Source organism: Anabas testudineus, chromosome 22, assembly GCF_900324465.2.
Source record: "Anabas testudineus chromosome 22, fAnaTes1.2, whole genome shotgun sequence".
In the NCBI taxonomy this organism is placed as follows: domain Eukaryota; kingdom Metazoa; phylum Chordata; class Actinopteri; order Anabantiformes; family Anabantidae; genus Anabas; species Anabas testudineus.
The window spans coordinates 10,060,261-10,075,151 of record NC_046630.1 but is presented as its reverse complement, the minus strand read 5'-3'; the positions used below and the strand labels follow the sequence as shown (position 1 = coordinate 10,075,151).

Here is a 14,891-nt window from a genome sequence, read left to right as displayed (position 1 = left end):
TGTAGTTTCTTGATCAAACTCTATCACTAAATATTAATTTGAGGAAGAATGCATAATTTTGAAAAGCTCAAACTTTCTATCAACCACTTTCTTCTGATATTGCTAATAATAATAATTACAGAATAGTTTGTAATATATATTCATATACTTAACATATGTTATAAATACACCATATTTGTGTCACATCAATGAAAATATACAAGTGTGCAGTTAAAAGACTGCTGCTAAAATGCTTCAAACAAAACTCAGTTGATAGTACAGCATTTGCACTTCACAAAGATTTTACCCAAAGAGTAGGACACAGATAGAAATCAAAAACTTTATTACAAAAATAAGTTACACTCACCTCCATTTTACAGTATAAAACAATTTATTTGCAGGAATGCAAAAAAAGTTGTTGGCCACCAACAATAGTTTAAAACTGCTAACATCTTTTTTTTCAAAAGGTGGTTGTTTATGACTTTGAGGGAGTTAACTGTATAGAAAACTGGGATTGAAGAACACAGTTTCCTTTTTGCTATACCTGGAAATAGAAATCATTCACTGCAGTATCCCTTCTACCACTATTTGACTATGATCCCTCACCAAATCAAAGCAGCTAACATTAGGCACACATGCTCACTGGCCGGGCAATATGGCAATTCAGTCATCAATCAAGATTAACTCAAAAGATCTTCTACATAGTTGCTGTCTTGGGAGCTGGAAAGGGACCATTCAAGATGGACATGATTGGATTGGATTAGATTGTTGTACATTATTCTGATGTTGTTTGAAAATGTATCAATATAAAAACAAACCCACTGGAATAATACAGTGGCACAAAAGGGACACTGCAGGGCTTTATTTTTGTTTTTTTATTTTTTTTAATCAAAGGCAGTTGGACGCCTGTGATGCTGAAGCCTTTACAAAAAGTAACATTTTATCCGAAAAACTATACAACCAGTAACTACATACTCTGAAGAAGCAAGGCGGCTAATTCAGGTCAAAATAGGATAAAAGCAGGGCTTGTTCAGACTCATCATATGAGATTGTTTTGCATGCCCAGTTTGACTGTGTCAGAGCTGCAGCTAAAATGACTATATTACATTAAGTACATTGTTTCTGCACCACAGCTCTTGTGCATATTTTGTATGAAAACAAGCCCTGCTTTTATCAATATAGTTTCCCTATTTACAGTACAGGCCGGGTAGTTTAGTCCTCTGTACTGAGGTAGTCAACCAACCCTTTAAAAGACAAGTTCTGAAAAGAACCACTTTCCTGGAATGCCTGACTTATCCATGCCAGGTGGGTACACCCTAAAAACCTGCAAATGTTCTCTTTCAAACATCCAGATCAAACAATTAAGATTAACATGGATATTCTGACAGTAAAATTGCGATTAGCACAAAAATATACACAATAGCATCAAGCTCCTTTGAGCCACTTCAAACCTAAGAAATTAAAAGTGCAAATTCTTCAATAATTATTCTTTTTTTTTTTTTAAATGGCATGTTCAGGGTCAGGGAAGGGGTAGATTGTAAGGGCAATACAAAGAGCTCTGTATATCAGAGCTAGGTACAAGAAGTTGGGAAAAGAGGCTGTGTTGAGTACTCAGAATCCTCCAGTTGTCATAAAAATGGCAGTTTCAGGAAAAAATTAATATAAAAACATGGGAGGAGGGGAGATGCTTCTTCTGTAAGGCTGGAATATCATTGGACCTTTTTGTCTTGCTCTTGTTTCATTCATCCATTGCAGCTTACGGTGTAACCCCACACATCAAGTCAGTATCCGCTGTGACAGGTCAGGAGCGCCCTCTGCCCCGTTTCCCTGCTAGACCAATAAAAAGAAAAATAGAATTAGTACAAGAAAACTGCGTTGTCTACATTCCCCGGCGAACCAGTTCATATACTGAAACTGACACTCTTGTCTGAAAGATGTCGTCAATAAGCAGGTGTTGCTTTTCCAAAAAAAGGTGTGAAATTTTACCACAGCTTTCTGACCATCACCATAATATTACGACAAGTTATACCTATACAAGGTTGTCATATCGATTTATATTAATTTCTTAATACACTTCCTCCCCAATTCCGACATTCCTCTGTGTTTAAATAACTGACCCACTGAAAGACACGTCAAACATGTCAAAAATAATGCCAGTGTGGTTTAGTAATATTTTTCCTGTGATAGTCAAGTCAAGTTTTAATTAGTCACCACACCACCACAGTGTGCCCAATTTGACTTTATCTACTTTAACTTTGAAACTATCTTTATCACACTAAGAAAACTCTAAATATACCTCTGCTTGTTCCAGGGCCTCCTCGCTGTGAGAAGCCCAGCCGGCCCCTTGGTGTGACAACTCCACGGCCCCTAGTCTGACTGGCACCGCCACGGACCACTCCCCTTGCTCCTCGTCCTCTCCCAGACCCTTGGAAGTCCTCATAGCCATAGTATGGGTCATCATAGCCGCCCCGGTAGTTGTGATAATCGTATCCATAGTAATCATAATAATCTTCATAGCCGTAATAATCAGGAGGGTAAGAATAACCTCCCCTTCCACCTCTCCCTCTACCTCTTGTGGGTGGTGGCATGTGGGGAGGCCCATAGTAATAGTATTCATCATACCTGAAAGGATATGCAGAATTCACATGAACATGACCTCCTGTTTTATATCAAAGGATAAGAGGTAATGTGTTTGTTGTGCATTATTCGCTCTTACATTTGTGTTTTAGCGGCTTGTCTCTGGGCTTTGCGCTCTTTCCTCTTCTGGTCAGGGGGCTTGGCGAACACTATTTCAATGTGCTCTCCTTCAATTTCTTTGCCATTGAGATCAGCCAGCGCCTGTTAAATTGACAGAAGATTGTCATGATAATGACCTCAAATATATTGTAAATACATGACATATATAACCAGGGAGTCAAGTTTTTTTTTTTTTTTTTTTTTTACATCCATACCTTCACAGCACCATCTCTTTCCTCAAAGTGGATAAAGGCATAGTCTTTCAATTTTTTCACCCTCTCCAACTTGCCAAACTGACTAAAGGCCTTTTCAAGAATCTCTTCTGTAACAGTGCTCGCTAGGTTCCTCACAAACAGCACCTTGACCTGAAAAATTAAGAACAAGTGTTTTTGTGCAGAAAATTAATGTAACAAATGTAACTGCAGATGGCTTGCACATACACTTAGAAGCTTACTAGTAATGACCTTTGATCATGTGCATTACCTTTGCCATGACCTCTGGGTCTGGGTCTTCAATGGGATCAGCCCACTCCACAGTGACCACGTTTCCCCACACCTTCACCTTGCCACTCATCAGGCGACGACGGGCCTGAGCTGCCGTCTTGTGGTCTTCATATTCCAAGAAACAAAATCCACGATTCTTCTTCTTGTCATCAGGCTGGTGGTACAATATGACATCATTTAGACCCTCTAAAAACAGAAAAGGGAGAGATGTAGGGAAAAAGCAGCAGGTGGTTAAACAGGTTTACTCAGCCAAAATCACCTTTCACAGCAATGTGAAATTATTAGCAACAGCAGCAAATATAATAAAATAAAAACAGTGTCCATTCAGATCTTAGCGGTAAGCCATCATAGTAACATGAGTCACTCTAGCATAGTAATGAGGTCATCATTTGGACACAAAGAGGAAATGCCTAAAAAACCTTCACTTTCAAAGCTTCTCCCACTGATTCTTGCATTATACATTTCATATTAAATGTAGAACAAATCAAATCTAAGCTGTTGAGCAAATAGTACAAAGAATGATAAATCAATGGATGAAAGTAACTTACCTGTGACCTTTGCAAATTCTTCAACAATTTGCTCTTTTGTTTTACTCTTGGGGATGGAGCCAACAAACAGTCTATTATTGGCCACTGAGATGCATACACCAATGTGTTTACCCGGTCGAATTTCATTGTTGTTGCACTGCAGAAGAATGAATAGTGTAATCAAGTGAGCCAAAAAACAAAAGTGGCAGTTGTCTTTTCACATCCTTATCTACCATTATGATATCTGTCAAACAACTTAATCAGACTCATTTCCTTTCTGGTTATACCTGCAGTAGAACAGACATACCAATTTGACAGCTTGCTGTGCAGCTTCTTTAGTGCAGAAAGTGACGAAGGCATAGCCCCTGTTCAGGCCACTGAGAGGATCCATCATCAGGCGCAAGTCCCAGATGGGGCCAGCTTTCTCAAACAGCGGAACCAGCTCATCCTCAAACAGGTCTCTGGGGATTTTGCCTACAAATATCTGCAAGGTTCAGAGGAAAAGATTAGGGCTCATGAGAGCAACTCTTCAATTTCAAATGTAAGGGGAAGACAAGATAGATGGCATTAGGTAAAAAGGTATCCGTTCAGCTCTTAGCGGTAAACTACCACTGTAACCATGGTTACTACAGCATGTTTATATTTCATCATTTGGACACCACATGAAACCTGAATGCTCTTGACCTAACACATGCACCACCCAACTTAAAAGTGCATCACGCTTGCACGGTTATGCCTAGTAAATAGTGCAAGATAAAACTGTATACCTCTGTACCAATGGTGGGCTGCGCCCCTGAATGGGCAGACTCTGGTGGGGGACCTCCATACTTCCTCTGGCCTGTTGTCACATCAAGTGTGTAGCCAGTCCGCTCCAGCAAAGCCTGAGCATCAATAAAACAAAGCAGATTTCTAGAAATATTGCACAACATGAATTTTTCATGTTCAAATAGCATCTTACACATGAAGATTTGCTATTAGTTCAATCACAATAGTTAACATTCATTCAAGTAGTTCTTACTTTGATTTTAGCTTCATCTGGTCCTTTATTGGTGTCTGACACTTTGGTCCCTTGTTTCTCTCTCTGTCTGTACGTCTTCATCACACCACAAAGAAAGGCACTTTTGTTCTGGAAGGGGGGTAAAAAAAAACAAAACAATTAATATCAGACAATTAAACAACATCATTAGGACAATTAGTAAGACTGAACTTGTCTTGCAAATTAAGTTCAATAATAAGTGAAAGCCAGTGTGAATCACAATTAAACAACATAAAAGCATCTTAGATGTACAAAGGGCAATCATCCACCTGATAAGACATCAGAAATTAACTGAACCATACACCAACAGTTCCACATGCACACCTGAACATGTGAGAGGTCGCTGTCCTTGAATTGCAAAAGGACTTGCAGAGCACCTTCCTCGTTGAATTCTTTCAGAGCCTCAATTGCTCGAGCATCTAAGTCACTGTGCGAGACCAAACCTAAAAGAAGAGGACAAAACAGATATGAGCTATTAACGACAAAGACTGAGAAAGTTCTACTTTGTTATTCAATCACAGAAATACTAGTATAACTGAAAGGATCATCATTCATTTTAGTAGTAGCATCAACAGTAATGGATATATAGCAATTACTCAAATCAATTACCACCAGGCCTAACCTAATGGAGTTGTATTCAGTAGACAGGCTACACTTTACTGTCTAACCAGCATGTTTTTGCAGAAATAATCACAACAGATGTGTCAGAGCAATTTGATATGCCAGTGGCCCACTACACTATGGTTGGGAGTTTCTAATGAGCAGATCTGCATTCTCTTCTATGGAAGGGTTGTCACCTGTCCTAGGCAGACAGTTCCAACAGACAGCTGTTGCTATTGTTTTTGTCACAGACCCATCTGGCTGAAAAGGCCAGACTAGTACTTTTCTAGATCCGACTGTCCTAAAATGACCCCCAGAATTTTTATCAGTTCAATCCCAGATAAACTTATACAGATCTGAGCAAATTGATAGACATGTCAGTTAAGTATCAAGTTGACATACTTACACATAATCAGTCTCCAATAATTGTGTGTATGTAAAGAAATTCATAAAAAATTAATGGAGAGTGGATATGCTCAACAAAACTCTCCCCTTTTGAAAATTGATGTCAGTTACCTGCTAAAATATTATTTTATGACAATTAATTCGCCTTGACACCAGTGATCATGCAACCATATTGGGAATGCAAATGCTGCAATCATTTACACATTCTCACATCATTAATGTGTAATTTAATAATTTGTAGCACTGCAGTACCCATTTTGGTAGGAAACCACAAAAAGTTGCTTCAGGATCCCAATTCCCCCATTGAAAAAGGTGATACAAATGACAGTACATGCAAGAAATTGATAAACATGAGAATTTGCATATTTCAATATGCAAGTATATTCATTGTGCCTTACCTGCTATGTAAATTTCATCTAGTTTTTCAGCAACTTTCTGTGGTAAACCAGCTTCTAATAAAGTCTGGAAGTGCTCAGAATGGGTAACTGCAGCAGAGGTGTCCATTGGTTCTTCTGGACCATTTCCATTAATATGTTCTGTGGCCATGTCTCCAGAAATCTGTGCAAATGCAATGAGCCAAATTAATCCTGGGTCAAGGGCAAGACTTGGGGTGTTTTCAGGAAAGTGCAAAGTCTCAGACCTACATAATTTTAAAACATGATTTTTCAGCACAAACTGTCGATATGAAGTGTTATTTTTTTCCTTAACAGTCTAAGACTTTTCACTGTCCTGACTTAACCCTCGTAATTTTCAGATTACATGAGGAAAAAGCCCAGAAACTTGTATATAGGCAGTTGACACAGATGCATTGCACGCAAGGACAAAAAAAAAACATACATACCAAAATCCCCCACAGAATTTAATTAAAGTACACTTTGTAAATATGGTACTGCCAGGTTTTTGCCCATCTGGCAGTATTTTCCATTCTGTTCTTTTCTGGACTAAAATGAGTGCAAATGAAGCCAAGTTCACTTGCTAACGCCTATGCCTAAACCCTCTTGGTTGCTGTTGGTGCAGAAGCCTCGTATGCTTTGGTCTCTAAATTACATGTTAGCTTACCTTCACACTGCTGACTTCAGCACAGGCTAGATAGCTGATACACGTGTTCCATCACAGAGTAAGCCCCGGTTTCCGGTGGCTGACCAGTGATGCACACATTAGCATTTTGTTTATTGACACTTTGGCAGCACATATTGTGACATTAAGGTAAACACTCCAATCATCCTGTGTAGGACCAACATTACCTCCCAATGTGTTATTGTTGGTAGATACTGAGGGTACAACTTCTGCAAAGCACATATTCAGTTGCTATCGGTTCACATTGCTGTATCCGGCAACGCTGGACTCAGCAAAACGTGGACGGCAATTTTCTGTTTTGGCCTAAAGTTAAATAAGCTAACGTTATCCTTTGCTAGTACTAGCTTGAAAATATTCAGTCGAGACCTTGTAGTACATGCTAATCAATCTCATATCGGTAAGCACGTGCTTTCTCTGTGGATAAAATAGTCCTAAAACATTAAAAGTTGAAGCGATGCCCTCCTGAAAATCAACATGAATCTCTAGGTGTGTAACGTTAGCAAACTTGAGGGAAGTATTTACGTTGAATCGAGGCTGAGGATAACGTTAGTTTTAGCGGGGAGGGACTCACTCCACACGTTGAAGCTAGCTACCTAGCGGGCTAGTTCCCACAGCTAATGTTACAGCAATCACGCTAACTACAGATCTTGCGGACAATAACATTACGCTCTACTATTCATTGTCTATGAATGAGTCTGCATCTAGCATTTTAGCAGTCGAGAAGAATGTCAGTTAGTACAACAGTAACGCGGGATTGCAAACCCATGCTAAGACAACTGGCTTTTGTCAGTTAGCTGCTGTTAGCATCCAATGACAATGAGCATGTCAATTTCATGATCTGTCAAAATAGGCTAGCTTAGGCTAGCATGCTAATTCGAACGGAATTTCAATGAGGCCATTGTTACAACGTCATTTGTCGGCACGGACTTCACCAATTGGCAAAGTACGGCTTTTAAGTTGTATTCGACCCAGCGAGGCCTTAAAAGCTACAGGTTTAGCCAGCTAGATACGTGGTTTGTCAACGTGCCGCCACATAGGAAGAGTCCATTTTCAAAAAGCCGGTCTGGAGAACTCGTTCCTAACCACCACCAGTTTCCACATTGTTTGAAACAGCACCGCACGATTCAGCCTTTTTAGCAATCAACTGAGCAGTAATCATGTGACCAATCAATAGCATTCGCCCTACCTGCCGCTGGCTCACCAACGTGTATGGTGTTGATTATTTAGGAAGATAAATGTGATATTTAAAAGACAGAAAAAGTGTAAAACTCCCGGCACTGGTCCGGCTTCAGTCATTCACTCTTGATGATGTAAAATGGCTGCCACGTTCACGCCTCGAGTTTTGTCTCGTCGATGGGGTTTCTTGGAGAGCCCTGCACGGGCTTGCCTTGTATGCTTTTTACAGTAGAGCAGCAGGTCACAGAGCATCGATCAGAACGAGTGAGGAGCAGTGAACGCACCAGCACAGGGAAACACACACAAGTAAACAATGAGCACTTCAAACTAACAATCTGAATAATGCCATAATCAGTTATTAGCCTACTGATAATCTAATGCATCCACCCACAGTGAAATCAATAATAACAATAATACATTTTTTTTGGTGCATCAAATGAAAGTCCACATTTAAAGTTGAACAGCGTGTATCAGACATGCGGTGGACAAACTGTGGAGGCCAGCACTGTGATGGCCAGTGTGGGAAAAAAGCTCAGGTGTCATTCTTTTGTTTATTAAGTCATATTTTATTGCATAAAAAAAACTAAAACACAAATGTAGGCTATCTGTTGCACTGTTGGATTATTTAACCCAAACACATTCATTTCAGCCTGTTTCATTTATGTTGCAATGGGAAGTTGCTGTTGGGGGAAATAGCATCCCCTCTGTTTTCCATGCAGATCATTTTTTCATTTGTCTTTTATTGTTAGGCCTTCATGTTGTGAAGTTCTATTTATTAAGATTGACATAAGCCTTTTATTTGCGTTTTTCAAGTTGAAAGTTTATGAAAAACGATATAACATTTTAAAATTTGTTTTATCAGGGGGTCAAATATTTTTGATTTAAGGCCAGATTTGGCCATGAATCAGTTTGTAGTTTGTCTGCCACCAAGACCAGTGGGTCTATGTAACAAAACAAGCTACAAACAAGTTACATCCCAGTTTCCGCCACACCGTGTCACTCTTCTCATGGGTTTCACACTCGCGTGTTTCACAAACAAAAGCAAGTCAAGAGTATTTGCATCAATAGAATGATATTATTTACCTGTGTTAGTAAATACAATATAAGGGAAAAGCTATTGTTTTGCAAAATTACATATTTTTATTGACATTGTAAAAAATTCTCTGCAAGAAAAGTTAGATTTGTCATCATGCATGGATTAGAAACTATATCAGAATTTAAATGCTACTTGTGTTTGTTATTACAGGAATATCTACAGTGTTATAGTTCTTAATATTTCTAACTCCTCTCTCTTAAAGTGTTGTTCATGTCTAAATTCCCCTTTTACTGACTTTGGGTAAGTCAAATGTCAAATAGGCTGCTTGAACAGTCAAGGTTTATCATTTGTTATTTTTTAAATATGACCTGTGTCAGTGTTAATGCTTGGCTCTTAACTGACTCCAGTAACTCCCCCAGGTGGGGCCTAATCCAAGGTTTGCTCATTTAAAAAACACTACGTTTGAAGAAGAACTTTAATGCATGTAAATATTAAGCCAAATTTATTTAACATACAATCCACCAACAGATGTATTTTTTGCAAAACCAAGGTTTGAGTAAATAAAAAAGTTAAGTAAGGAAATACTTAACCATTAAACACTACAACTAATAGGCAGCATTACCAAGACAGCAAACAACACCTCCTGTAAGCTCTTGTATTTGCCAAAAATATGAAAAAAGTCATATGGAGGTACATCCTTATGCTTCTTATCCTTATGCTTGTGCTGCATGTTCTGATTTTAGCTTAAAGTAGCCTAATAAAACACACTGAAACATCTTTGTCATGTTTAAGTAATCATTCATGCAGTAGCAGGTTACTCTGTTTAATATGAAAACATGCCTTCCGGTCTGGTTTGCTTTTAGTGATAATACCACAGTGTAACAAACTCTGATGCCAACCACTATTTTGTTCCATCATGCACATGTACAACTGTGATCGTTGTGTGCTTCTGTGCCTCAAAGGGAAATTATAAACATTTTCAGTCAGACAGCTTTACCTTAACGGCTTTAACGGGCTGGTAATGAGTCGTGGTCTTGCATATTGCTAAGTGCTTAGTTCTTAGCTTCAAAACTGCTGATCTCAGCTGAATTTGTTTTCAGGAATTACTGCCTTTCTTGCTGATGCTATACCCACATCACCTCGGATTTTGAGGCCGTACTGAATATAATAGCAATCTGCTAACCTCTGCCGTACCTGCTCTGCTCCCTACATGAACAACATCTGTGTTGACACCTAAACTCTGAGAATATAACTGACATGTGTTTTAGTGAGTCTGAGCATGGAGCCTATACACCATTTACTCCACAAACCGTCTGTGTCCCTGTGGTCCTTCATCCAGATATTATCAAAACAAGGAGAGAGCCTAGAAAGTATCCACCAAAAGGAGAATATTGTACATACTTCCATTAAAATTAGGAGTCTCAACTTTTGGCCATAGTGGTGAGAGAATGCAGAACGTAGGAAAAGCAAAAACATGTTTGTTGAAACATGTTTGATGAATCAGCAGGATGTGAAACAGATAACTTGTAGAGAGAAAAGCATGTCCTTAGACTAATCCTATTTTAAATTTTGAACTTCTCACAACATCTCAGATATCCGGCACAGATAACTCGCTCACGTCATGATCATTTCAAGATGTTTTTTTAGACATTACATTACTGCAAATGGCACATTTTCTGGTGTATGAAAAAAAAACAACACAAATAAGCATAATAGGATTAAAAAAACAACAGCTGTTTGATCTTGAGAGATGCAGGATAAAATGTTTATATGAGCTGAAATTATTTATTTATACAAAATTAATTTTGAGTGAACTTAAATTGGTCCATGTACTGAAATAATGTTGCTAGTGTTACAATATTTGCCCAACAACATAATAAAAGTAATCTACACCAACAATCAGTGTTATTAACAGCAATGAAAGTTAGAAGCACATGTCATGATGTTTAAAATACTGTGTTACAGTTTTGGAAAGAGTACAAACACAAGCTCCTGAGTCTTTAAACATCACGTCCTCCACACTTATTGAATTACAAGTTGTGCTGGTAATAAATCCTTAGCCTAAGATTCGCAAGGACACAGGACATGGCTACTTCAGTAAACACACAAATGGCACACAACATAAATTCATATTCATCCTTGACATTTCAAATGTAGGGGGCAGGCGGATGTATCCTCTTGAACAGCTATCTAATATCTCTCCATTTATTCATAAGTTCAACGCAGAACCACTGAACTGATGCAATGAGTGATGTCTGGACTTCAGTATAAAATTATAGATAAAAAGACCCCTCAATAAACAATTATTGTAATGTTTTGTAATGTAATAATATATTCAGTGGGTTATCAAATACATGGTTTACCACACATAAAAAAAAAGGTTGCTAGTCATTTTCTATATCAAGTGTTTCATATCAGCTGTATCAACTCTAGACTGAATTAAAGATTGAGATGTACTAAGAAACATTTCATATTGAATAGAAAGCATCAACCTTGAAAGATGTATTTACCTTATTTCATCAAGTTATTTGAATGTTTAAAACTAATGCATGTTTGAAAATTGAAGAGAGACTTTATGTGGGCAATGGAAAAGGTTTACACTCGTTAAATCAGCATTCAGTTAAATAAAATGTTGCATACATTCTTTTAAAAACAGCAAATGTTGCCATTGCTTCAAAAGGTGCTCTTTTCTTGTCTTATCCTTTTAAATTTATACTTTCCATCATTCAGATACACGATTTAAATGCTTTCAGGCTACATATACAGGTGTGGATGAAGTTTTTGGCACCCTTCCCTTAAAGAAAGAAAAACCCACAAAGGTTACTGAAATAATTTAAATCTGACAAAAGTAATAATAAATAAAAATGTAGTAAAAATTAACTTTTGAGTTGTGATTTAATAGAAGTTTGTTAAAAAACAAACTAATAAAACTGGCCTGGACAAAAATGATGACACACCTAGAAAAGATGTTCAATACTTTGACCACAGCGACATGTTAAACTAAAATGTGTCCTGTAACGAGCATCACAGGTTTCTTCACACTTGTAATCAGTCAGTCTTTCTATTTAAAGGTTGAAAAGTGGTCACCGTGTTGTTTGGCATCATGGTGTGTACCACACTCAACATGAACCACAGAAAACTAAACAGAGAATTGTCTTAGGAGATTAAAGTGGACTTAATAGAAGACGACTGAGGAGGACTCCACTAAGTTAGACTATAAGTAAGACTATCAAGGTATTCTGGAACAAAACATGCTGCCCAGTGTCAGAAAGCTTGGTCTTTGTCACAGGTCATGGTCCTCCAACAGGATAATAACCCAAACACAGCTAAAACACCCAAGAATGACTAAGAACAAATCATTGGACCATTCTGAAGTGGCCTCAATGAGTCCTGATCTAAATCATATTGAACATCTGTGGAAAGAGCTGAAACATGCAGTGTGGAGAAGGCAACCTTCAAACCTGAGACAGCTGGAGCAGTTTGCTCATAAGGAGTGAGACAAAATACCTGTCGACAGGTGCAGTCCGTCTCACTGAGAGATTCATTTTTGTCCAGGTCAGTTTCATTAATTTAATTTAGTTTTTTTTACTTCTTTTGAAGTACAACTCAAAAGCAATGTGTGAGTTAATTTTTCAGTTAAGTTTTTATTTATTATTACTTTTGTCAGTTTCAAGTTATTTCAATGACCTTTGTGGGTTTTTCTTTCCTTGAAGAAAGGGTGCCAATAATTTGGTCCAAGTCTGTAGAGTGATGAATGTTGCTCTTGCAATTCACTGAAATGACCGAGAAAACCTAAACTAATGACCCTTATTTTGCTGTGAAATAATAACAACCTTCCGTTGCCAAGTAACAAAAACCCATGGATTATATGTATCATCCATAGTCAGGATGGAAGGATGATGGAAGTATGTTTTGACTTCCCTTGTGTCTGTGCTATAAAGGGATTATGAGAAAAGCTGTGCCCTGGACGTCAGTGAGATCATTGATAAGGTTGGTAGGTTTTATCTTTTCCAGGATGTTGCCAGAGACACTGGTATAAATGAGATGAGCTGAAGCAAAGGTTCTCAGTATAAAGGAGACCTGTAGAGAGGCACAATGAAGGGAAGACATTCTCTCAACATGGTAATGGTTTACCTCCATCTATGACTTGCTCACTGACAGGTCTTTCATTGAATACATTTTTCATTGACCTTTTCCTTTTTGTCTCTAGGTTACTGCTGTCGTGACAATGGGCTCGGTGAAATCAGCTGGACTGTCTTTTCTCCTGTTGTCTTTTCTTCTGTACATAGCAGACTCTTACCCCAACAATGACTTCTCAAACGGTAAGATTAGTTTGTAATTCAAATATTTGTATATTATCCCAAGTATTATTATTATTATTATTATAAGACAGATCTTACCTACTGTATTTTCAGATTGTGCATGTCTGTATTCTTAAAGGTTGTGCATTGTGATCCTGTGATAGTTTTAACTCTGTGAAACTATTACCATCTTTCTCTAGTGGGCTGTGAGGAATGCACTCTGAAAAAGAACAGTGTTTTCTCAAGAGATCGTCCGATTTACCAGTGCATGGGCTGCTGTTTCTCCAGAGCGTACCCAACACCCCTCAAGGCCATGAAGACGATGACGATTCCAAAGAACATCACCTCAGAGGCAACGTGCTGTGTTGCAAAGCACAGTTACGAGGTACTTCTGAAACTACAAAAGACTTTCTTTATACTGTAGACTACAGTAATATTCAAATGTGCCATGAGTGAGTTGTCCTGGTAGTTTAATGTTCAAGAATTAGTTTGACTATGTCCACGGATCAACCTCTACATTCATTATTAAAAGCTAAATTGTCCTCTAAAAATGTTTTCCACATTTCTCAGATAAAACTTAATTTCCATAATCATTGTCAGTTGTGTTTCCAAATTAATTACATTTTTGTATATGTCATTTTATTTTGGAAATATCAATAATCAGTCCTAGAAACAAAAGTGAGTTGTGACACCTGTATCTTGAATACTTGCAGTTTTTGCTAATAATTTATATTTCAGAGCAAGAGATCAGATTTTTACACCATTCATGTGACAGCTTTTGTAGTTACAAACACCGGCTTGTGTCCTACGTATCCTTGTATGAAGTGTTGCGGGGACCTGGCTTCTCTCAGAAACTACTGATTAATGTAGTATTGTATCTGTCATAAGATCAGCAAAATTATTTATTTTGCTTTTGACAGTACATTTAGCTGACAATACTTAAAGAGAATCTTTTAATGCAGGATACCTACTTATGATTGACTATTTGATTCTTGTTTTGGTGTTTTAATTTTGATAAATTATCTGTTGATGTTCAGTAACTTTCACTAATTATTGAATTTTAATTTTGTAACATTTTGTTGGTCATAAAATGTGCAGCTCCTCACATTGCTAAAATTAATGTTTACATTTACCGTATGGTGAAGACTGATGTGACAGTGTTGATATTCACTCTAGTTATTTCCTTTGCATCTGTTTCTCTTTTAGACAGAGGTGGCGGGCATAAGGGTGAGAAACCATACAAGCTGCCACTGCAGCACCTGCTATTTTCACAAGATATGACAGATGGAACCTGGAGACCATTCTTGTTGTTGTGTTGCCAGATAATATTTTTGTAGCAATTCTATGTCTGTGGTGTGTAGTGTGTCTATATATTAAGTTAATAGATGTGTATAATAAATTGTAGATTGAAGATTGTATTGTAGAGGAAGCAATTAAAATGTGCACCCATACTTACTGTGTCTTACATTAAATGTCCATGCATTACGGTTTGTGTGTGTGTGGGAGTAGTTTTCG

At 37.8% G+C, this 14,891-nt stretch overlaps 2 protein-coding genes across 4 annotated transcripts; one reads left to right on the top strand and one right to left on the bottom strand.

Annotated features, from left to right (window-relative positions):
* Positions 1-322: 322 nt before the first annotated feature.
* LOC113148206 (heterogeneous nuclear ribonucleoprotein Q-like) lies at positions 323-8,199 on the bottom strand. Of its 3 annotated transcripts, none has more exons than XM_026339793.2 (12): positions 8,050-8,199; positions 6,185-6,344; positions 5,106-5,224; positions 4,764-4,871; positions 4,513-4,626; positions 4,053-4,229; positions 3,767-3,902; positions 3,199-3,404; positions 2,931-3,080; positions 2,696-2,817; positions 2,276-2,601; positions 323-1,809 (listed from the first exon to the last, which is right to left on the bottom strand). In XM_026339793.2, exons 2-12 carry the CDS (start codon positions 6,330-6,332, stop codon positions 1,781-1,783), a joined length of 1,635 nt encoding a protein of 544 aa, XP_026195578.1. In that variant the 5' UTR covers positions 6,333-6,344; positions 8,050-8,199; the 3' UTR covers positions 323-1,780. The 3 variants fall into 3 exon arrangements, with proteins under 3 accessions (XP_026195578.1, XP_026195579.1, XP_026195580.1); XM_026339794.2 differs by having other exon boundaries at positions 323-1,806; XM_026339795.2 differs by lacking the exon at positions 6,185-6,344 and having other exon boundaries at positions 8,050-8,186.
* Positions 8,200-13,038: 4,839 nt separating this feature from the next.
* On the top strand, positions 13,039-14,862 carry cga (glycoprotein hormones, alpha polypeptide). The gene is made up of 4 exons (XM_026339949.1): positions 13,039-13,197; positions 13,286-13,397; positions 13,577-13,761; positions 14,583-14,862. Exons 1-4 carry the CDS (start codon positions 13,171-13,173, stop codon positions 14,655-14,657), a joined length of 399 nt encoding a protein of 132 aa, XP_026195734.1. The 5' UTR covers positions 13,039-13,170; the 3' UTR covers positions 14,658-14,862.
* Positions 14,863-14,891: the final 29 nt, after the last annotated feature.